At 38.7% G+C, this 22,915-nt stretch overlaps 1 protein-coding gene across 2 annotated transcripts in view; it reads left to right on the top strand.

Annotated features, from left to right (window-relative positions):
• MAP3K20 (mitogen-activated protein kinase kinase kinase 20) overlaps positions 1-22,915 on the top strand; it is an 82,160-nt gene that overhangs the window by 20,638 nt on the left and 38,607 nt on the right. For both annotated transcript variants that reach the window (XM_054380839.1, XM_054380840.1), the window contains exons 2-8: positions 2,720-2,807; positions 6,919-7,020; positions 7,762-7,827; positions 8,722-8,750; positions 8,873-9,010; positions 14,831-14,917; positions 18,470-18,544. In XM_054380839.1, the coding sequence (XP_054236814.1) occupies positions 2,720-2,807; positions 6,919-7,020; positions 7,762-7,827; positions 8,722-8,750; positions 8,873-9,010; positions 14,831-14,917; positions 18,470-18,544 (585 nt within the window). The remainder of the gene's footprint in view (positions 1-2,719; positions 2,808-6,918; positions 7,021-7,761; positions 7,828-8,721; positions 8,751-8,872; positions 9,011-14,830; positions 14,918-18,469; positions 18,545-22,915) is intronic.

Here is a 22,915-nt window from a genome sequence, read left to right as displayed (position 1 = left end):
ATTTGGGATATCTGTGAGCAATTAGTAGGTGCCTTTCCTTGTTCTTAGCTGGAGGCTTGCTTTGGTGTCTGTTAAATCCCAAATTAGAGTATGAACATCAGTGTGAAGATGATGGTGTTAGCTGTGACTGGTGCAGTATTTCTTCATACTCCTGGAATGTGATTTTAGTGTATAATATATTGTAAATAAAATAATCTTAGGAAGTAATTATTTTTGAATCTCCACATAATAAAAGCGCTGTCTGTGAGTATGTCTGTGGCAGTGAAGGACTAGTCCTCTTGGCCCAGTGCTCCTAGCTTGCTTGTTCATTTCATGGGACCATGGTGATTAGTAGGCCTGGACTTCAGTGGGCTTTTACTGGATCCAGCAGCATCTTGTGTGAGATGGAGGATAGTCACTGGGTTCTGCAGGTTGCTGCAGTAGCATAGGGAGCTATGGCACTTGGATGTGTTCATTATGTGGCATTTTCAAATGTTCTCCAAAAAGATTCATCTAGTACTGTTTCTATAGCCAGGACCTTAATACATTATAGCATGGGAAAAAGTAAATGTGAAACAGGTCCATTTAATTCTGTTGGCCTGTTGAGGTACATATATTGTAAACATCAGCAAGTGGTATGCACAGTGCTTTAAAGACGTTGATTTTTAAGAACTATACAAGAAGATAATGCTATTGTGCTCCTCTTGACCAAGGTCTTAAAGAAAAGGTGGCCTAAATAGCCTTTCTAATGTTTGTGGCACGGTATTCCTATCTCATTTCTAACAGTCATGTAGGCAGTCAAGGAGTTATCCAGCAGTAATGCTGCTCGGAATTAGAGGATATTCACTGCTTTGGATATTTGCCAAAAAAGATAAAAAGAAAATAACAAAGTTTGTGAAGTATAGGGGTATTGCATGTGCTAGCCCATGGAGATGGAGTTTTGAATGACTCGTTGGTCATCTGCATCCTCCAGGCTACTGAAGGAGTTTGGAGGTACAGCTCCTGAAACAGGCAGTGCTGCCAGTGCTAGACTCCTGCCTTGGGAGGCTGATGGGGTTGCAGCTGGAGGGCAGAGCTCCTTCTGCCAACACACTGCTTGGTGATCGGACAGATCTCAGATCCCTTCACTGGCTGTAGGAGTGTTGCTGTTTACCTACAAGTGTGTCTTCCCACATTTGCTTAGCTGCCAATTACATTATTTTGTGGACTTACCTGCTGTATGCTTTGCTGAAAATAGTGTATATTAAAAAACTTAATTTTCTGCTGTTATGAAAAAAAGATGACTCACTTCAAGGTAACACTCCCTGCCTTGCTGAGCAGGTTAGGCAGCATGAAGAACTAGTGCAACCCAGGTTAAGTTCAAAACTATAGTTAAAGACTTAATTGAATGTGTATAAATGTTGGTGCATCAGCTAAAGATAAAGGTCTTCATTTGAAACTGTGTTGAAGTTACTCAGAAAAAAGCAACAACACCAAAAAATTGAACCACCTGACACCTTTATCTGTAATCATGGTTACACACATGTATCATGTACCAGCTATAAAACAAAGGCCAAACAAACACCATTTTGCTATGTCTATACATTTATTGCAGTAGCACTAGCTGATGTACCACTGCTTTCTGTGACAAAGCTGCTATTGTCTCCCTGTTTTCTATGAAGCTACCAGGCTACAAAATAATTTAATTGGCAACTGTTTAAGTAAATGTGGGAAGACAAGCTGCAGGCGAACAGCAACACTCCTACAACCAGTCAATAGATCCGAAAAGGAATCTGTCAGATCAACTGCTTTTGATAAGTTCAGAGGAATTAGTTTTGATTTTGTCCTTCTTAGATACTCTTGACTGGTATAGAGTTAACACAGTCTCGAAGTCTTAAAGTCATACATTGCTGTAGAGAAATATATAATATATAGAAAAATAATATATAAAATATACAACCTGTATTTGCATAATAAATATATGTAAAAGATGTCTTAAATCTTTTGAGTATTTATGTAATATACTACAGATGTGAAAATGTTGAGAGACCTTGAAGGGAGGTATCTGACCTTTTCTGTTAAAACGCACAAGGACTATGTCTTAACTTTTGTGGATACATTCTTATTCTCTTGCAGTCTCTTTCTCAAACCTAGAAGCATTGTTCAAGTGGAATGTGAAGGTTTTGAGTATTTACCCAGAATTTTCAAACATCTGCAGTCTGCTCTGAGGAGCAGTTTCAACTGCACTGCTGGTGATTTGGCAATCTCAAGCATGCTTGCTGTGTGTGTACGAACAGAATCCACAGCGCATGCCTGGAAACTCCACGTTTCCAGTAAACATTGGATGGAGCTGTGTGTGCATGGCATGCTCTGACAGCCTGCAGTGCTGGGCTTGCTGAACCCGAAGTACTTTGTGCATAAACAAGAATCCTGGATAGGATTGCTGTAACTCGGCCAAAAATTCCAGGTCTTTCTTTGAACAAAGTTTTCCGTGGCCTTCAGTTTTTCCAACGGCTTAGCTTTTACATCTGTGCCTTGGCCATGAAAGAATAGTTTGAAAATTTTTAGGGTTTTTTCCCTACACATACAAAGTGTTCATCTGCCAAACTCTCACATGAGGTTTTCAAATGCCAAGCATTTGTGAATAGTTATGTATGCCCGCTTGGGTGTAAAATCATAGTCATAGTAAATGCCCCATTCTTAGTTGTCTAACTTGTTCATTCTTAATTGTCTAACTTGTTTGCTTGTTTGTTTTCAACAGGCAGAAATACTCAGTGTGCTCAGTCACAAAAACATCATTCAGTTCTATGGAGCTGTCATCGAACCTCCAAATTATGGCATAGTTACAGGTAAGGATTTTTGTGTGACCTTTGTTTTCATTCTGTAAAACTCCAATGTTACAAGGTATTAGCTTTAGCCAGTGTCAGTGTTTTGCTAATTGTTCTGTCCACCTTTGAATGTTAGAGTGCTTGGCACCACCTTCCTCAGTGTAAATGGGAGTGCTGGAGGTGGGAACTAGGCTGGGGAGCATGGCTGGTAGCAGCACAGAGGCAATTGGAGCCTGGGGCATTCTTAGAGCACAGACTCAGCCATCCTCTGTATAGAAGCTTTCACTGTGTTCTCTTACCCTATTCTCTGAATTGCTTTTCCATTTTAACTGATCTGTTGACACAAGAGGAGGTTTTCATGATAGGAAGTTCTGGCAAGTTCTGTGAAAAGGGAAGGTCTGCTCAGAAGAGAACAGCACCATGAATTCTGCCTCAGTTGAGAACAGGAGAATCTGCATGGGGAACTTCTCAGCTATGGGAGGAGTTTGAAATAGAGTCATTAAACATCCTAAGACAGCTCCTTTTGTTCACAGGAAACTAGTTTTCATTTGTTCCAGCATTCCTAGAATTATGCAGAAGTTGGGTTTTGTGGTTCTGTTGTGGTGTGATTTGGTTTTTTTACCATCGCTGTAAGCTTCCTTCTCTTATCATTGGATTTGGTCCAGATATAAAATTACATTACAGATAATGGAATTTCTCCCATTCCTATATGGGAGAAACTAGGTAAGGTAGTAGTCGAAAGTAAACCTAAAGCAAACAAATCTTTGCTGAAGATTCTGAAATCTTCTGCTGAAACAAATGTTTGGAAAGGTAAAAACCATGGAAGCATGTATTAGGAGGCATGTTTTGGCATGCTGTAGCTCTTCAAAGGGTTTGATGCAAAGACTGGTCTTTGCACATGGCACAGTCTAATACCAGTATGAAACACTGCCATCAGGTTTTTATTAATTCTCAGATGGTGGACAGACCTGTGAAGAAAATTCAGTTATTTCTACCTGTCTCTTAGGCATCCGATTATCAGGGCAGATGGCAGTGTCATCTGGTGGGAGCACTGCTGAGATACAGCACTGTTCAGAGTGCGGGGAGCTTTACTTGCAGGAGTATCAGCCTACTGGAGGTTATGGTGTTGCAGTCAGTACTCCAGAGGTGTGTGGAGATGACCACAGTCTAAGGGGATCCATTGGTGACAGCATATAGATAGGACCTTGGATACCATCTTGAAGCAATAAAAACAATAGAAAATTAATAAATCAAGTTATGTAATTTTACTGTAATTTATAACATAAGTGTAATAAATGTAACCCAGCAAGGAGAGTAACAAAGGAGATGCACAATCAGGAACTCAGTAATGATGTCTGAATCAGAAAGCCCTCAGATTGATTTCACAAAAGGTCAGTGCTCAGAGGACACTTAACATGCTTGCCAGTCACAGGACAGACAGCAGCTAAAGTAGTTCATCATGTCGTTGGAATGAGGATTCTTTAACTGTGTGTGAGAGAGACTATGCTGTCTAGTCCAACTAGTGTGTTACTCAAGGAGCTCTGATTCCATCTTAACTAAAGAAAGCAAAGCTTTTTCTAAAAAGCTGTGTCAGTTCTCCCTGCAGCTTCTAAGGAGACTGGAGTGCAATGGGTTGGAAAGGAAGCAAGGCTCCATTTCCCCACACCATTTTCAAATGAGAGAATGGCTACTGTTAATTGCACTTGAAATATCTTTCAGAAAGATTGTCACTTTCTGGATGGCCTTCAGTGTTGCAGACGTAATCTTGTATTTAGTCAAAGATCCATTTCTTATGAGGGAAAAATCCCAAAGAAGAAGAAATCCTGAGAAACTAATGTTTCTTCAGAGTGATGGAGATGAGGGTATTCAACCAAGCACTGGCATGTACTGAGTGTTAGCTGCACATACAGTCTTATGTGGGATTGTCAAAGAGTTCTCCAAGGAGGGCTACATCTGCAGTGAAAACACATTTCCCTGCTGAGATGCTAGAACTCACCATCCCACTTGATGAGCTTCTGACATGGATCACATCACTCTAGATACCACTGGCTATCTTTTTGAACATTATCTCCATGCAGATCTTTCATATCTGGTGGATCTTTTTGACTACAGCTTCCTCTTCCCAAAAAGTTCTCAGAGCTTCTGCCACCTGATCTGCACAGAAATGTAGGGTGTATCCCAGAGCCCATCACAGCGTGGGTCCAGTCAGGCATTTAGAGCTTTTCTTTGTGAAGCAAATATCTCTTTCCCATTTTTGGCAGAAAATCGTCCTCACAATATGATTTACAAATCTGTAAGTTCCAACTAAAAACCTGCGGCACAATAAATAGGCAGAACAAATACTAAAGGATCAAGCTTTGTAGATGGAAGCTTGCTTGCCTCTGCTCATACAGAGTGGCAAAAGGCTTGGATACTGAGTTGTCCCTGGCCCTGGTGGATCAAATTATGCATTGTAAAGGCATGCAAAGTGTGCAGACAACCTATTCCTGAAGAATCCATTTATAAGACAGATGATGACATCATAGGTAAAAAAAGCTTATGTTTTAATGAGGAAATGTGCAGGTCAGCAGCTTACTCCTCTTTCAGTGACATCAGAAGCAATATTTCTGTCTCCTGCAAAGGCTCCTTACAAGAGGGAATCTTGCAGTAATGATCCAAAACTAACTTGACTTGAGCATGGCTTTCTCCTCATTTCCTTTCCTTTAGTGCTGGAATCTTCTCATATGGCCTACCACGTTCCAAGCTGCAGATTCAGTCTTGTCCCAGAGTTTCCTTCCCCACGCATCAATCTCCCAGTGGTTTTTATTTCCTCAATGATGAGCAATGTTGGGTGGAGTTTTTTTTAATGCATTTAGCCTATCATCTACCATTCATTGATTAACATTACAATTAGCAGCAATTTGGACATATCTGATGTTGTCTTAGAGGGAGAGATTTTGTGGCTTCTTTGAAATAGCTGAAATTAAACATGTATCAGCTGGGTTTGCAACCTTAAGTATGAAAATTTGGGGAGTCTTTTAAGTAGGTTTTCACAAACCACAAAAAGGCTTGAAGTTGCTCTTTGAATCCCCTTGGTCTTTGTGTTACTTTGGCTGCATTGGGTGCCATGTGCCCACTCTGTCCTGGCAACCAGATAAAAGAAAATGTATTGACTGCTTCAACTCATGAAGCTTGTCTTTTCAGTGAAACATAAATGAACAGTAAACAACCATAAAGCAAAGGAGCTACAGCCTTTAAATGGCTGAAAGTGACCTGCAACATATAGAAATCTGGCCTCAGGGATAGACCTCTAGTTTCATCCTTATGTTTTTTTCATGAACAAATTATTTGATCTGTTAATTTTTTTTTATGGGGCAGCATTTATGTGCAGTACTACTTGCCAGTGGGAATATCCTCTGTCTTTTGAAACAATAAGAAGGATCTGATGCCACCAAACTCATTAGTTAACTGCTCTTCTGATCAGGAGCAGCAAAATCACTGTTACGGAAAGATACATTCTTCCAAATATGGTAGAATTTCAAGCGATATAAAAGTGGCCATGTGGAGGTTTCAACTGTCTGGGGTTTTACACCTAAATGTGTGTAGGTGTAACTAGCTTGTTACTTCATCTCTCAGTCCTGTGAGCTCTGACAGTTGGACTGGGTTCCAGCTGCCATGCTTGCAAACACCAAGGGGCAAAAAAAAAAACAACTTTGGTTTGTACTAACATAACACTGCTGTAGGTTTTGTAGGTGTAGTTGAGAGAAGTTAAGGAAAAAGTTCATGGATCCTGAACAAGAAACATGCAGAACCTTTTAATCTGGAATTTGAGCTGCTTTGTCTGAGCTTTCTGGGTGTCAGGCTTGCCTAATGCCTTTTAATTTTATTGTCTATTACTGATATTTGATATCTATTACTGATAAAATGGTTTAGTTTGATTTTTTCCCATTAGCAGTAGATTATGTCTATGTTGGGATAATCAACATATTACCACTCTCCTGCTACAGTACTACTAATAGTAGCTGCTGAACCCAGATTCTTTGTCATTAAGCTGGAGGCTGACTATTTTCTGGATCTGGGTCAAGTTTCAATGATCTTTCAGTTTAGCTGCAATGTTTTAAAATGTCATGTGAGTTTGCTGTTTTTTTAACAGAGTATGCTTCTGCTGGGTCACTGTTTGATTACATTAATAGTAACAAAAGTGAAGAGATGGATATGGATCATATCATGACCTGGGCAACTGACATAGCTAAAGGTAAGCATGATGAGCAGTGCATTACTGTCCTACACAGACAGCAGTGAAGTGTACAGCTGGAGATGGTTTCCCTGTGAAGTCAGGAAAGCCTTCCTGTACTTCCTTATTCATATTGTAGAAAATCCCCAAACAACCGAACATAAAAAAACCAAGCACCAATCACTATGCTTTTTTTAATATGTTCCTTGGTTATTATGAATCTAAGATAATTTCTGGAGGGGAAAAGGCTTCCGTGAGCCAGTTTTTCGTCTGGCTTGCCCCTAACTCCCAAGAGGATAATTTTGCTGATGTAAAGTAATTATGAGGTAAAGTGCATAATTATCCTTACATTTGATTTGAGTTGGGATGTTTAAGGGTTTATTCTCAGCAAACATACTGAAATTCTTCATATAATAATGCAGAACAAGGTCTTTCATCCTTTGTGTGCTTTGTGACCACACAAGAATTTGTGTAAACTAATGAACAAACAGTAAATTTGTATCTTGGCTTCCCTGTGTAGATACCACCTCAGAGAAAATAACTAAATATGACATTAAAAAACATTAACATAGCCACACAGATGCTCTGAGAGATATGCGAGCTTTGCTTAGTGTCTTGTACCCAAAGTACAGATTATCAGTATGACATACAGGTATGCCAACTCCTAATGAGTACAATTAATGGGAACCGAAAAACATGACTATTGACACATGATGGCCATGCTCAGCCTGCCTAACTAGATTGTTGTCTTGTTTTGTGCAGGAATGCATTATTTACACATGGAAGCTCCAGTCAAAGTAATCCACAGAGATCTGAAGTCCAGGAATGGTAAAGTAGCAAAACTGAAATGTTCTGGTTTTGCTGTTACCTGTCAATTATGTGATGTTTGAATCTGTACTTGAGCTTTGCGAGCATGCAGAACTAACTAATGCCTTGACTGTCATCCAGCTGCATTTGTTGAGGCACAGAGAAGAGCATGTTCTCTCCTCTCCATCCTGAGCCTGTCACCTTTATTACAGTCCCTGACATCATTTAGATCACAGTGGAGGGCTCTTTCAAGTTTTGTCTTCCTGACCATGATAGTACTTCTCTTATCAGCTTACTTTTTTCCAGTGTAGAAAGGTTGAGTACCAGGAAAAGCTGGCAGACACCAGGCACAGTAGACCGGATAAGGCCTATTGTTTCTTATCTGAAAAATCTTGTCTTTACTGTGATCTGAGTTCTGACAGACATTCATGCACTTAGTTTGGAGCTGCACTAGTTAGTCTGTACATAATGAGCATTTATGAAATTTCCTGAACATTGCCTTTTAGCTGAAAGTTTGGCCACTAATAGTGAGATATAAGGGTCACAGATTTTAATTATGGACACAGGGAGATAATACTCAAGAAGAATCTCAATCTCACCTCAATTGTAAGTTTTCTCCTTTTGTTGATGAATCTTTCAGAGTGTTTCTTGTTAAGGCTAACTACATTCAGGAGAATGGACTTTATTTTATATTAGCTGTAGTTATTTTGCTGTCTTAGAACTCAGTAAAACCTGGAAGTTCTTGCATTTACTCAGAGACTTGCAGGTACTCAAACAGATGTTTTCTAAAGCTTCTCAAAGAAACCAAGACAGTTGTGCTTGTTCAGGTGCTGGCTTACCACATTGTTTGCTGTGAAAATGTATTATGTTTATTTTTAAAAGCATTATTGTAACCTTTTTTTTTTTCATTCTCAGTTGTTATAGCTGCTGATGGTGTGTTGAAGGTATGAGCACTTTAATTCTTTTTACAATCATGCTGCTACTTGACTAGGGATATTTTGACACTTAATGAATGAGGTTGATACTCAAGTTTTCTTGGGTTTTGTTTGTTGGTTTTTTTTCCCAGATCTGTGATTTTGGTGCCTCAAGGTTCCACTCCCATACAACACACATGTCATTAGTGGGCACATTTCCATGGATGGCCCCAGAAGTTATCCAGAGTCTCCCAGTGTCTGAAACATGTGACACATACTCATATGGAGTGGTGAGTGGCTCTCGTCTCCCTGTGTGTAGTACCACGACAGAATTCATGTGATGCAGGAATAAAGATTCTCAACAAGGGCAACAAAAGAGATCACACTTTTTCAAGACTCACCCATAATTTATAATTATGTGCTTGCAAATGATAGGAAGATAGGTAGAAAGATAGTGTCTTGCACGTTTAGTAAGATCTTTGTCAGATTAGATTAGCAGCATGCCAGACTAGAAAGTGCATGCTTTACCACAAGTATTCAGCATACATCCACAGGCTTGCTGGAGCCACTGAATGATCTGTGTCATGAACTTCTACTTGTGTGTTTTAGTGGAGAGAAGAGAAAAAGGTTGTGTTGCCAAGGTCATGTAAAGATGAACTGATTAGCATTCTACTTTCCATTAAATGAACTGTCACTGATTTGATATTTAAAAGTATGTAACTTCTCCATGCTTAATTGTTTAAAAGACCCTTCTGTCATTTGTTGTGAGAATAGAGACTGTACCTCTTGTGGAGGAGGTAGAGGCTCTGATAGTACAGAAAAGGCCATCATGGCTTTGTCATTTTTCTAAAGAGGAAACAATCAGTTATAGTTCATCAGAATGTCAGGTTTGCCGGTACAACAATTCACTCTGTCCACAATTAAACTCTAACTTGGTTTTGCTGCGCAATACAAAATAGGCTAGAAAAAGCCCTACTGGTCAGACCAATTTTGTGTCTAGTCTCACAGCCGTTCTCTGACAGAGAACAGTAATAAATACTTTGGAGGAAAAAGGAAAGGAAGTGGGGTTGTAGTTTCCATGCATACCTGTGTATTAACCATTTTTGCTGTTGTATTCAACAGTGAGTGGCAGAATGACAAATACTTTCAATACCTGTCAAGTACTGCCTCTTTCTGTTTGAGATGGGTGGGATACATGTGAGGGAGTCAGTGTGGTTTTAAGCTAGCATTTATGGCCATACATAGCTAAACTGGTGTCCCAGTGGAAGATAACAGTTGTTTATAATGGGGAAAAAATGAGAGATGATGTGGCATCACTTACAAATGAAAAGTCAAAGGTTTGCGAAGAGGGGAGGGAAAAGCCTATACTGGCAGATTTAAAGTCCTCACTTGCTTAACTGAAGTCACAAGCAGTAAGAGAACATAAGCTAACAAATGTAAATGTTAATGTAAACTGTTACTGGAAGCAATCACATATTATTCACTGAAGGGAAACATTCCACTTTCAAAACAAAGCAAAAATATTAGAGGAGAAATTCCAAACATGGTCTTAATAGCTCAAACTGCTCACATAGTCATCTTGGTGTAAATTGACTTTAAGTAACAAGAAATTGTGTAATATTTTATCATGTCAGGTATTACCAGAGCCTTGGGAACAGTGTGTTGCACGTAGTTTATTTTTCCTTGTCTAAAAAATAAAGCTGCTTTGACAGCTTTGTGCTTAGAGGTAAAACTTAGCTACTCTCTGTATGAAAACAGTTTGATGTTATTAGAATATTTTAAAGTGGTTATAGATCTATAGTGCCACCTTAGTATGCCTAATAATATTTGACCCTCATTTTTTAATATATTGGTTTCGAGATGGTGTCTTTTATTGTGGGTAGAAGCTTATGAATTCATAAACACTTGGGAATGAATTAATCTTTTTATAACTCCAGTCTCAGAACACCCTTGTTTTTAGAGGAGATGCAGGGGTAGAAATGAAGAATGGCAGTGGCCCAAATTCTCTGTTGATGAAATTGCTGACATAATGGGGTTACACCAGTAAGAAATTGTCCAAACATAACACTGAAAGTTAAAATCTCCCTGTAGCGTTAGACTTACAGAGAATTAGTTAGGAGACTGAAAACAAAAAAATCTTAGAAAGGATATTTTTGTCTCTTCAAATTATTACCACCTGTGAAAACAAAATTTAAAGAATCCCTTTTCAAAGTGTAACACTTGCCAGCAGCTTTTGTGTTGAGAGACAAACCTGATTTTCTTCAGTTAAAGTCCTGTTAACAAAGAACAGAATCCTTTCAAATGTAAACTAGTAAGATGCTAGGAATAGATATTCCATTTGCAATATTTGTCGCCTTCCCTGTGGTTTTCTTTTCTGCCTTTTTTTCCCTTTTTTTTTTTTTTCCCTGACTTTTCTTTCTACAAACCAATCTTCTGCCAGGATTTTTTTTTCCATGAAGTGTCAAAGTCTTTCTGCAGCCTTAAAGATCTGAGTTGGTCCTCAGTTGAAATGAATTTTCCTCTTTGTGAACAAGTGCCTATGTGTTTATAGCTAACATTCAGATTGGTTTGTCCTACTCTTCATGGATGGTTAAACAGGTCTATATATTCTCTTTGAGATATATAGTACATAATATGTAATACTGCCATGAAATGCTAAAGTTAAATGTTCCAAGAGGTGTATTACAACACAAAGATGGATCGTGTACTTTCCTTCTGCTATGCTATGATTGTCTTTTCTAATCCATTTCTAAATCTGTACTCTAAACAACAGGTAACAAGTGTTACAAGTGATCAACCCAGAAATTGACCTGTATGTCATTGTTTGTGTTGCTCAAAAACGAATCCTTGCTTCTCTTCCACATACAGAAGTGTATGTGGAATGACAATGTTCATTCTAAAGCTGTTTTGAAATCATGAAGATACATGCTCAGAATGTGCTATCCTTACAAAGTTGTTTGCAGTGTAGTTCATTGTGTGCTTGTGCATCAGAATAAATGTTTTTAATCATAGAAAGCTCATACAATGTAGCTGAATTATTTTAACAATTATGAGAACAATAAAGTAAACCCATTAATTTGTGATAGGTAGCATAGAGACTGCCATTAAATGTAGCAGCTCTTATGATCCTAGCAATAGCTTGTACAGTGCTTTGGCTATGACAACAGATGCTATTTATAGCAGGAATGTTGGCCAGCTCCTGGGGTTATCCCTTACCCTTTCTGGAAAGAATTATGAGATCTTAACTTCCACTTGGATCAGTGCAGAGGCGACTGACCTAAGGGCAGTACAAGAGTTCTCATGCTGTACTTCTGCTAATTGTGACTCCTAACTCTCATCTCTGAATCACCTTCCCTACCAAGCAAAAACATTTCTTTCAGTGAAGATAGTCAGAGTTTTTGTTTTTAATTAAATGACTCATTTGGATATTCCCTGTCCTGTATGACACTTTAAATCTTTGTTGGCTTTGCACTGGGGTGGGCGTGCAGGAGGTTAGTTTTGGGTTCCTTTTTCCTTTTTGTTGTTGTCCCATAGTTGAGAGGATAGGAATTGAAATGCACAGCTGCTCTGACAGAAGTGAGTGTATGAGCTTTTTCTGAAGACCATATAAGCCATGTATAGGATTAACATGCATGCATTTGGATCTCCTTTTATTTCTTTGTATGCAAAGAAGAGCTGAATGTTCTCAGAGGTCACAGCTTACAAACCACTACATTAAATGGACTTGCTTTCTTTTACGTCATTGTATCTAGTGTGACTACTTCTCAGTAAGCCCCTGCTGCTCCATCACAGAGATGTGATGCGATCAGGAAAGCAGGTGATCCTCACCATCACAGATGGGAGGGGAAGTGAATCATGCCAGTCTCAATTAAATTACAACAGAAATAGAAGATAGAATGATTTGCATATGACATGGGCTTCTGAGAGACAATTCTGAAAATGAACAGTGTTTCTCACAATAGAGAGGCTGGGGTAGGTCAGGTTACGTGCTTTTTTGCTGCTGCTGAATGACCTTGGGGACAGGAAGAGACAAACAGGAATGCAGAGGATAGCTATTTGCTGCTTTTTAGAAGACTGATAATGTGTCAGTGTAGCTGATGATTCACGGTAGCTAAGTCATGAAATGGGGTTGAAGCTTTGTCTGCACCATTGGTCTGAACACGAAATGGCAATGTTAGAACATTTTCTAAACCTGTGTAAATAAATACAAGGATTTCTGACACAACACTGTAATATCTTCTACTTCTTTTACTATTAATAAAAAATAAGACATTAAGAAAAATTCTTCATATTGTGGCAGATTGCTGTTTTTATCTTGAACTATGTGCAGTCTTGAAGTGTTTTAAGGTAGCACTATTGGTTTAGGAAGGCAGTGATCTGTACAGGCAGTAGAAATAAATACTAAAAGCATCATGATAGGAACTAAGTGGAAAATGTTCTACACAAACTTATGTGCATGAATGAAACAAGACCACCCTTACAATTTATGGTCTTCTGAAAGAAAGGTAGCAGAGCAGTAGAATTTTCCTGCTCAAGGCTCTTGGATACATTTTACATGTTTCATAATGTTCTTTACTTGGCAGATATATTTAGATAATGCTCTATCTGATGTGCAAACTTGAGTGTCTTCTCACTGGTTTCCTAGTACAGCCATACAGATGGAGATGGTTCTCCAAGGCTGCTCAACTGCATGTTTGATTTGGTCCAGAGTCTGGGTGTTTTGTACACTGATCTTTTTGTCTGAAGTACATAGCACTGCTAAATTTTTCCTTCTCTCCTAGTTAAGTGTCCCTCACTACCAGTAGAGAGATGATAACTGGAATTACAAATTGAGGTGCCTGTTTTGTTGTTTGTGTTTTTTTTTTTCTCAAAGGAATTAATTGAGGCAAACAGAAGAGCTAAATACCTTTTATGATAGCCTTCCCCATATATTTCTTATGTGAGGGGAAACTGCCCTTTTACTTATTTTTCCAAGATACCCTTGCCTTTACTAATCAGTCTTCCAACTCAGGCAGAATTATTTAAATAGGTCTGTTGATGGAGTACCCTGTTCACTTGATTAAAGGTCCAACTCTGCTTCAGTGCATTTTTCTGCTTGAGCAGCATCTGCCAGTATTCTTGCATTTTCCTTCTAATTACCTTGATATAAGCTGGGTACTAACCAAAATAGTAAGACTTGCCTAAGGTTCTTAATGCATTAGATCAGATCCTATATAAATTATATGATTTTGTTGGTATGTGAACAGCAGAAAAAGTTTGTATGTGGATATTTGTAACAAGATACGTGTGTGAGGTTCCAATTAAAAAAAAAAAATGTTCACAGGTGAAGGTACAAAGTGTCTGTCAGTTTGGTTAAACTCCAATATGTAGTCCCAATGGCAGAAAAGCAAGTTAGATTCACTGACTTGAAGCCTTCTTGGTGATGCCAAACTCTTTTCTACAGAGTAGCTTAGATTCTGGGGTACTGTGCTACCAAAATGCTAAAAGCATGTGAGTTTAGGAGATCTTTTTATGTCTGACAGTGTGACTATGAGATATTGAGAAGAACAGAGTAATTTTCCATATGCTGTATACTGTTTAATATAATCGCATACTTGGAGATAAGCAATTACAGTTTTGCTTGCAAAGTTCTATTTAATATTTTCATAGGAGTAATATCATATACCTTTTGGATCATATCTTGACTACTGGGAAACAATATGTGCAATCAGAAATATTTTTAAATGCAAAATGTCTACAAAGTAAAGATATGTCTAGTTGGGGCTGAGAAGCAGAGGAGGAGTTCATTGTCTTCCCAAGTCTCAAGTGCCAAATATGAACTATGTAGTGTACTAAGAAAGTAAAAAGCATTTTCTATGACTCTCACAAAATTGCAGACAGTGGACCCCACACAATCCAGTTTTTCATCTGGGTTATCTGTAGAAGAAAAAGCAAAAATGTTCAAATTAATTTAGTGAGAGGATCTTGCACACAAACACTGGTCCAAGTTCCTGCAAATGGAAACTGGTTGCCTGATAATTGGATACAGAATAGTACTGTATCAAGATTTAATAATGTATTTAAAATACAAAGTACAGAAATAAAAATTCTTTTCTTTTTTTCTGTTCCAGGTTCTCTGGGAGATGCTAACAAGGGAGGTCCCCTTTAAAGGCTTGGAAGGATTACAAGTAGCTTGGCTTGTAGTGGAAAAAAACGAGGTAAGACTACGTTTCTACATTCAGGTACATAGATCAGAAAACAGTATTGGGGTTTTGCAAAAGACTTTTTCATCTTCTTCAAATTGAAAGTAAGTTCACGCGTATGGAAAGATTAGCAGTAGGAGCTAACACAAAGGGTCAAAGTGATGTTATTCCTCATGAATGGACCCTTTACATCTAATTGTTGCAGCTTCACGTCGTGATGCTGTAGATCAAAAATTGTACAAGTACTGTACTAGTTTCTCAGTCTCAATTGTAAAACCTAGGGGTTTGTTCTTAGTGATGAAAGAAGCCATTGCGTCCAAGGTAGGGGAACAGTTTAACTCCATCTCCTGCGTTTAGGACATCTTTTTACTGGCCGGGAGTTGATATATCTGTAAGAGACCTTCAGCTACTTCAACTTAACTCTCCCAGCAGGAGTCACTATAGTACAAGAAACTGCCGCTTAGATGAAAATTTCAAAAATAAAAGAAGAAAAAATAGTTTTAAAAAAAGAGAGAAATTACAGTTTTGCCACCTACGTTCAACACTACATTGAAGATGAGCTCCTCACTGGTATCGGCAAGGCTGTGGCATAGCTGCAAGCCTCCTCATGCAGAGTCTTTCCATTTCAAAAGCACTTCAGTGGTGTAAACACCGTTTGTACAGTGTCCCCAGCCTCGCTTTTCTTCTTCTCACAAATTGAGGCTTTCAGTTAGTAGGACATGTGAGCATATATCTGAACACATAGTCCCTTGATATCAAAGACAGTAACTACATTTAAAAAACATTTAAGGTTGCGACTGTGCCACACACAGACAAGCATGGAAATCCTCCACAAAGATGAAACCTCCTCTATCTAGACACAGTGGAAGCTTGGGAAACATTACAATGGCGAGGTAGTGGCTGTACAATACAGATTCCTATTATTCTACATAAACTGTTTCTCAAAATGCTTCAGAGTTAAACAGAGGAGTTAGGTTTCCTCCTCTTAGGTTAATTTTTTTTTGGTGGTGGTTTTTTTACCCCATCTCTTTTTTTTTTCTTCTATTTGATGACTGGATTAATTATGGTGAGTGATTCTATGATACAGCAATTAGATGGAAATGCTACACTGACAGTGTGAAGATTGAGACTGTCGTCTTCTGCGGTCTTTATCAGAGCAGAAGGCACAATGAGACTCATCTAGTTTAGGAAAAGCCTCATATATCAGTTTGAAGGAGGAACCAGAAAGCCTTCCATCAACAGTATTTCTTTCCTATACCTACCATGTACAGATTTATGTAAGGGGTACAGAGTGGCATTGGGAGTGTTGTAAAGAGATGTAGATAATCACTGGAAGATGTTGGAGGATACAACGCTTTCTTCGGCAGTTTTCCAGAGCAAGAAACTGTCTGAAGTATAGCATAAACAAACTGTGGACATGATGACTGTTTTATTCATGGCTGAAGAAAACTAAGGGGTGGCATTTTCAGAGCCAGATGTTTGTCTGACAGATACCACTAGCCTGTTGCTACCATCTTCTCTAGAAGGGTGCCAGGGAGCTTAGAGGGTATTAACACTTACTTACATATTTTTTATTTTTGCTGTCCATGACTTAGGAACATGCCTAGCATAAATATTGTAAGGTACAATTTTTCATAATTTCTATGTCCCAAAGCAAGTGTGGGGATCAGGTTCTGCTTTCAGTTCAATCTGTTGGCATCAGTGGTGTTGCATGGTTCCAGTTCACCACAGAATTGAATCACTGTTGACCATGCCCTTCATTTTTTGCACTGCAAGGCTCTTGTTGAAATCAGTGTGAGACTGAAGCCAAAGCCTAATTGCATAGGGTGAAAAGTCACCCTTTGCAAAGCTTGAGCCCAACAAATGAAGTGGATTTTAATTATTCTGTATGGGTCTTTTTTGACTCCCATAATTTCACAATACTCTTTTAATCTGGTAGAGTTCCTATGTAACTATAGATACACCAGAAAAGCTGTGAGTTCAGATTACTCTAGCTGTGATCTCATAAAAAATTACCACTGAGAAATGTTATCTTTATCAAAATATGATACTCTTGGACCTGCTACCTCTATAATACATGACAGGTAACATTCTGCACAAGTGAGACACCTGTAAGTGCTGAGTGCAACTGATTTTCCACCTCCCAGAGCAGTGAGGGTTACAAACAAATATTGTAGCAAGACTAGCCAGTGTATTTTTAGGCGAATGACTCAAATAGAGATCAAGCACCAGTACAATTTGTTTATGCATTGTACAAATTTCTGTGTATTTCTTGCACAGAAAGATTTGCACCTTAAAGTATTACATTATTTTAATAATTATACTGCTGCAGTGCCCTGGCTCTGTATCTCATGTTTCCAGTTTTCATGGTGTTCAAATGCTTGTACAGCAGAATTTGTTAACTCTGACTTTGGCTGGTGTGGGTTTTAGGGCTTTTCGGATCACATTGCAGTAATATAATGGTACAGTTTGACACAACTTGCTCTGCTTTGGTTCTGAAATGCTAAGAGTAGGACAGATCAGAGGATCTTCCTGGCAGCCTGATCTGAACAGGACTGTAATACCTGGTTCTCCCCTCTTACAGAACAGGGAACCCTTTTTCCAGCTTGACTTCTCCTATATTTGGACATGTTTTCACTGAGAAGCTGGGGGTTTACCTACATGTTTTTAAAATTTAGTATGAAACGTCTGAAGTCAGTTAACTGCCTCAGCAATAGCACAGGCATTTCCTTATATGTATAATGTTGTTGAGATGCACATTTAATCTCAACCAGAGAGGCTTCGGCGTCTGAGTGTGTGTATATGAGAATGGATTTGCTTTTAGGCAGTCCATTGTGAAGGCAGATTCTTTAAACTAAAAGTCCTCTAAGGGACCGACTAAGGGAATGTTTTAATAGTTTAAAACTCTCAGCAAAGGAAACCAAATAAGCTTCAAACAAATTTTCTGTACTCAGTGGTCCTGACTATAACCAGCAACTCCTTGTCTTCAGTCATCAGGAAATATTGATATGGGTTCACTGTGCTCTGTGAGTGCTCTCTGAGATCTGCATGTCCTCATTAATCCTTCTGAACACAGGCTCATGAAACATCTCTTGTGTCACGTAGAGCTTCACTTAACTGTTTTTAACTCACTTAATGTTATCTATATTTCATCCATTTGCTATACCAGAAGTGATTATAATATTGTACAGCTGGATCCTCTGTGTGGGAGAAATTAATTAAGGCAGAATGTATATTATACCTATCATGCAGCAACCTCCACAAACTATTGTGTTTTAGTATTAAAAGTTGTTTGCCTTGTTTTCACTTCCTTATCTCCGAGTTTTCTTAAGCAACTTCATTTGTGCATTTGTTCCATTCCTTCTTTATAGGTCTGTTAATTAATTGGTATGTCTTGCTAGTATTAGTAGTTTCGATTTTTCATTTTAATATGTCAATCCTCAGTATGCATTTAAAAGAAAGAAGAATAGTTTTACTTCTTTTAATTGCATTGCTTTCACAGGAAATATGTTAATAGCAGCTTAAAGGAAAATGCTTACAGTAACTGGTATATTCTCTCTTCTTTAGAGATTAACCATTCCAAGCAGTTGTCCCAGAAGTTTTGCAGAACTAATGCAGCAGTGTTGGGATGCTGATTCAAAGGTACTTTAATTTATGTTTGATTTCTACACCATCACCTCCTGCCTTGTTTTGGGGACAAATCCTATTTAATGCCATTGTTGCATGCTGGTACAGACATTTCTTCACAAATGTAGCTGAGGCTGTCTTTTTTTTTAATGTGATTACATATTTGTACCTAAATGTCTCTGTCCCTTTTAATCAAGAGTTATTATGCTACTGACTTGCCTGACTACTCAAGACAATGCCTGTAAATAAGGTGAGATGGCAAGAATGTAGCCATTTTGGAGGTTAAAAATTGATCTTTTATTTTTCTTTCAGTAGTTAATAGCTGATCATTCTTGGATGTATGTGAGCATCACATATGAAATACCTATTTCAAGGTCCAACTTAGATGACTTCTTTGTGTTGAAAACATGTAAAGAATAAGTTAATCCATAAAATGTGTGTAGAAACAGCAGCAACACATTCAAAATTAATCTTAAAACTTCCCTAGTTTTTACCCTTAGGACTTTGAATGATAGGCTTTGTAATGATTATATTATAATGATATAATAATAGAATTATTATAATATACTGTTTAACCATGAAAATGGAGTTAAAGAGCTAAACCATTGTCACTTTAGTCTGCCCCTATGAGAGTAAACCAAAATGGAAATTAAAGATAGTTTGCTTTTGTAGATTATGAGATTTACCTTCTTTAAACTGACTGTGCTACCATCCTGTTATACATAAAAGTGGATGGACAGAGCCTGTGGACATACTAGTTTTATTACCAAATTCTAGCATCTGTTTCCTTGCCTATGAAGGTATTTCAGAGAGAGAAGGGTAGGTCAGGAAAGGAAATGATGCTCCTTTTCTCAAGTCAAGGCATCAACAAGAACTTTCCCAAGGTGAGTTACAGTGCTTAGGTGCCCTAAAGTGAGAATTTGTTATCGACAGAGAATAGTGAACAGCAATATGAGAAAAGAGATTTGCCACTTTGGTTTCTTCTTTCTTTTGATATAAGTTGCTTTCCTGCAGAATTGATGATCACTGTGTGGTTTCCACATGAACACCCATTTAAATGCCATTTCCCTAATATCTCCATCTTAATGCTTTCCACAGAAGGAAGGGAAGAAAAATTCTTTGAGTCTTTGAATCTACAAGCAGACTGTTTAAGTTCTGGGTCACTAATTACTGAAGGGCACTTTCCAGTAGTAACTACATATCTTTAATAACTACTCCAAATCAGAAGCATCACTACCAAATGCCACAGAATAAGAGTTGTTGGAGATTCTTTTCTGTTATTGAAGGACATATTAAATCAACTCCCTCGCTGGTTTGCTCTAGCCACATATATATGTGTCCAGAAAGCTGTTGTTTTTTTTTAAGGAGAGGGAGGGATCTGCATGTCATAAAAGAAAGATGTCTTATCCATCAGGCTGAGTTCTGTCTGCCCAAGTAATTCAGCTAGGTAGATGTGGGCTGGTTCCTGGGAGCATTACTCCCAGAGGCATCTCTCATGTGGACAAAGAGTGAATCTCATGTTAGATGTATTTTTCTGACAGTCTGCTTTTTGCTCTTTTTTCATGCAGCTTCTGTTCTGTTAGGCAATTATAAATGCTTTGTTCACATGACTGAAATGGAGTAATCTCTGGCCACAGTTTGGGCATGTGACTTAGTCACGTGTTGGGAAAGGATTGCTCCTTACAGCTCTCCAAATGCCTTGATAAAAGGCTGTGTGGCCTGCATGAGCCAAAAGATGGAGCACGCTCCTCTAAAATACTGCTCTGTGTAATGTTCTCTTTTTGCCAGGATTAGCTTTAGCAAATCAGATAGCTGATGCATGAACAAGTTACTGAAGGTCAAGCAGGGGTGAGCTTGAGGATGTCAGCTGCTCAAAAGCAATTGCTAATGTGCATACTTTTAGCCTGCAGAAAGCATGAGGTTAGGATTCTTACCCCTCAGGAGAGAGAGAGGTTTACCATGCAGCTAGGGAATACACTTGGAGAGTTGCTGCAGGGCAGTTGGTGTGTCAGACACTGTTCACACCATAACTGCCTCATGGGAATGGCCAGACTTATTAATTTTGCTTTGAATTCTTAAAAATTTCTTCTTACGTGGAGAAAAATGTCAGTAGTGCGTTGCTCCATATAATATTTGTAATGATACTCTTTACACAGTTTTAACTGTGTTAAACCGTGTTAAACTGCCTGTGTTAAATCCTGGTGAGTTCAGAGCATTTTATTAAAATGTTAATTACTAATTATTTTAAGTCAGTAATTATTAAAGAACAATCTCTATGGTAACTAAGTATCTTAAATAACTACTTTCACATGTTAAAATCCCTACCAAACAAGCTACTTTTGGATGGGTACTAGATAATTGTACAAACAAGGTTGCTCATCATTGATGCTGTTGTTTACTGGGGACATTTGCTTTTGAAACACAGGTGAGTGGTTATTTCTCATTTCACTTGTCCCTTCAGTTTATCCCCACTTTAATGTTAAAAATATTTATAAATTACTGACTATTTTAACAGAAATCAGAACCCTTGGAACAGAGAAGCAGCAAAACATCCATATGGATTAAATATCCTGGGTTTATGCAAATCTCTGTAAGAAATATTGAGTGGAAGGAAACAGTGAAAATACCAGCTAGAATTATTTCTAGAGGGGCATATATTTTAAAGATTTTTGTATGAGACATCACAGATATAAAGGGAAACAATTGTCAAAGACGACTCATGCCTTGATATTTTAAGAATGTCATATTAGGAATGACTTGAGATGCCTGACTTTCTAGAAAGTGCTAAGCAGTCATCTACCAAAAATACTTTTTTTTTTTTTAAAAAAAGGAAAAAAAAAAAGCTCAGCTAGGGTTTCCAGTTTCAACAGTTACTTCTTGCCAGTTTTAAGCAAGGTATGAGTCTGCATTTAGAATGCAGTTATTAAATCTGAAATTATCCTTGCCTTTTGCCTCCAGGGAAAGCTGGTACCTGTAAATCTGGCTAGTGGCTGTTCACAGCAACTGAACAGCCAGAGGTGCACAAGCTTTGTCAGTACTGTGTGACTCTGCCTTTATTCCAGCCGTAGTTGTGTAATTCAACAGCTCCTTTGCCTGTAGCGTAGGACCCAAAATGTGTGTGGTGCTGCTCCTCCCAAAATGGTCAGTTGGTGCTTTTACCCACCCTTTGTAAAAGCCTTGTTCTCTGTCATCTCTTACTTGGCTTGGTAGTAGTTAGTGCTGACTGTGCTCACTTTGTGTCATCCCTACTCTATGCTTCCCAGTATACCACTGAGGAAGAAGGAGCAAGCAAAACTCATGGAATTGTTTTGTAAGTCATAGAATGGTAGAGGTTGGAAGGGACCCCTGCAGATCATCTAGTCCAACCCCACCGCTTCAACCCAGTAAAGCCATAAAATATTATAATTAATGCAGCATGAGGATGTTTTCCCTTCATCTGTTCCTGAAAATGAAATTAGTTTAGTACAGGCACATTATACACCAGCCAGTCCATTGGACAGTATGTATGTAGCAGTAACAGTAACCCTGGTGTATTGGTGGGAATCTGTATCTTTGTCTGACAGTTGACTCTCCATTTGGGAAGCTCTTGAATAACCTCAACAGTTCACACCCACTGAGGTGGTTACACGAGATGCAGCCATAGCAACAAGAAGAGTGTGGCAGCTGTCAGAAGATTGCCCCAAAACTGCAGCAGTTGTCTATCCTGGTTGGTAGCAGGGATGAATTTTGTGCTCTGTACCCCCAGCATAGCACAATCCCTGATGGGGGAGGATCATGCCCTTCCAGGATGTGTTCAGAGGGTCTTATCAGCTGTGGCAGGTCTAGCATCATCATGTCTGTAGAGTAAGGACTGCTACCTCCCCTAGCCCCAGTGTAAATACAGGGAGACCCTCTTGGGTGTTCAACACTGGGACTAGATCAACAAGTGCAAGAAATGTTCTGCTGACTAGGCTCCTGCTGCTGTGCTGCTCCATATTGCTAAGTGTGTGGTGGCTGGGGCAAGAGCTGTCTGTTGCAAAGGAAACCTGCATAGCTCATCCAGCTGCCCGCTGCATGAAGTCATGCAGATGGACCAAAAAATGACAGAAAGAGCCCCCAGTTACAGCCGAATAGTGCAGCATTACAGTATAAGAGAGCTTGTCTCTTTTTTTGTTACGCATTTGACACTTCTTCATGCTATTTGACATTTCAAATAAAGAAAGTGTCTTTCGTTTATAATGTGGAAAATCACTTGGATCTTCCAGGGAGAGACACCTCAGCATTGTTCCTAATTGTTTTTGTGCTCCCAAATTAAAATGCACGTTTTAATTGCGGCATCTGTAATTTTAGCAGAAATGGTATAATTACAGGCATGATAGAGAGAGAATGTGCATCATCCCCTTATTA

The sequence above is a fragment of the Indicator indicator genome, chromosome 5, assembly GCF_027791375.1.
Source record: "Indicator indicator isolate 239-I01 chromosome 5, UM_Iind_1.1, whole genome shotgun sequence".
NCBI lineage: Eukaryota > Metazoa > Chordata > Aves > Piciformes > Indicatoridae > Indicator > Indicator indicator.
The sequence above is the reverse complement of the archived record's forward strand: the minus strand, read 5'-3'. Positions and strand labels throughout refer to the sequence as shown.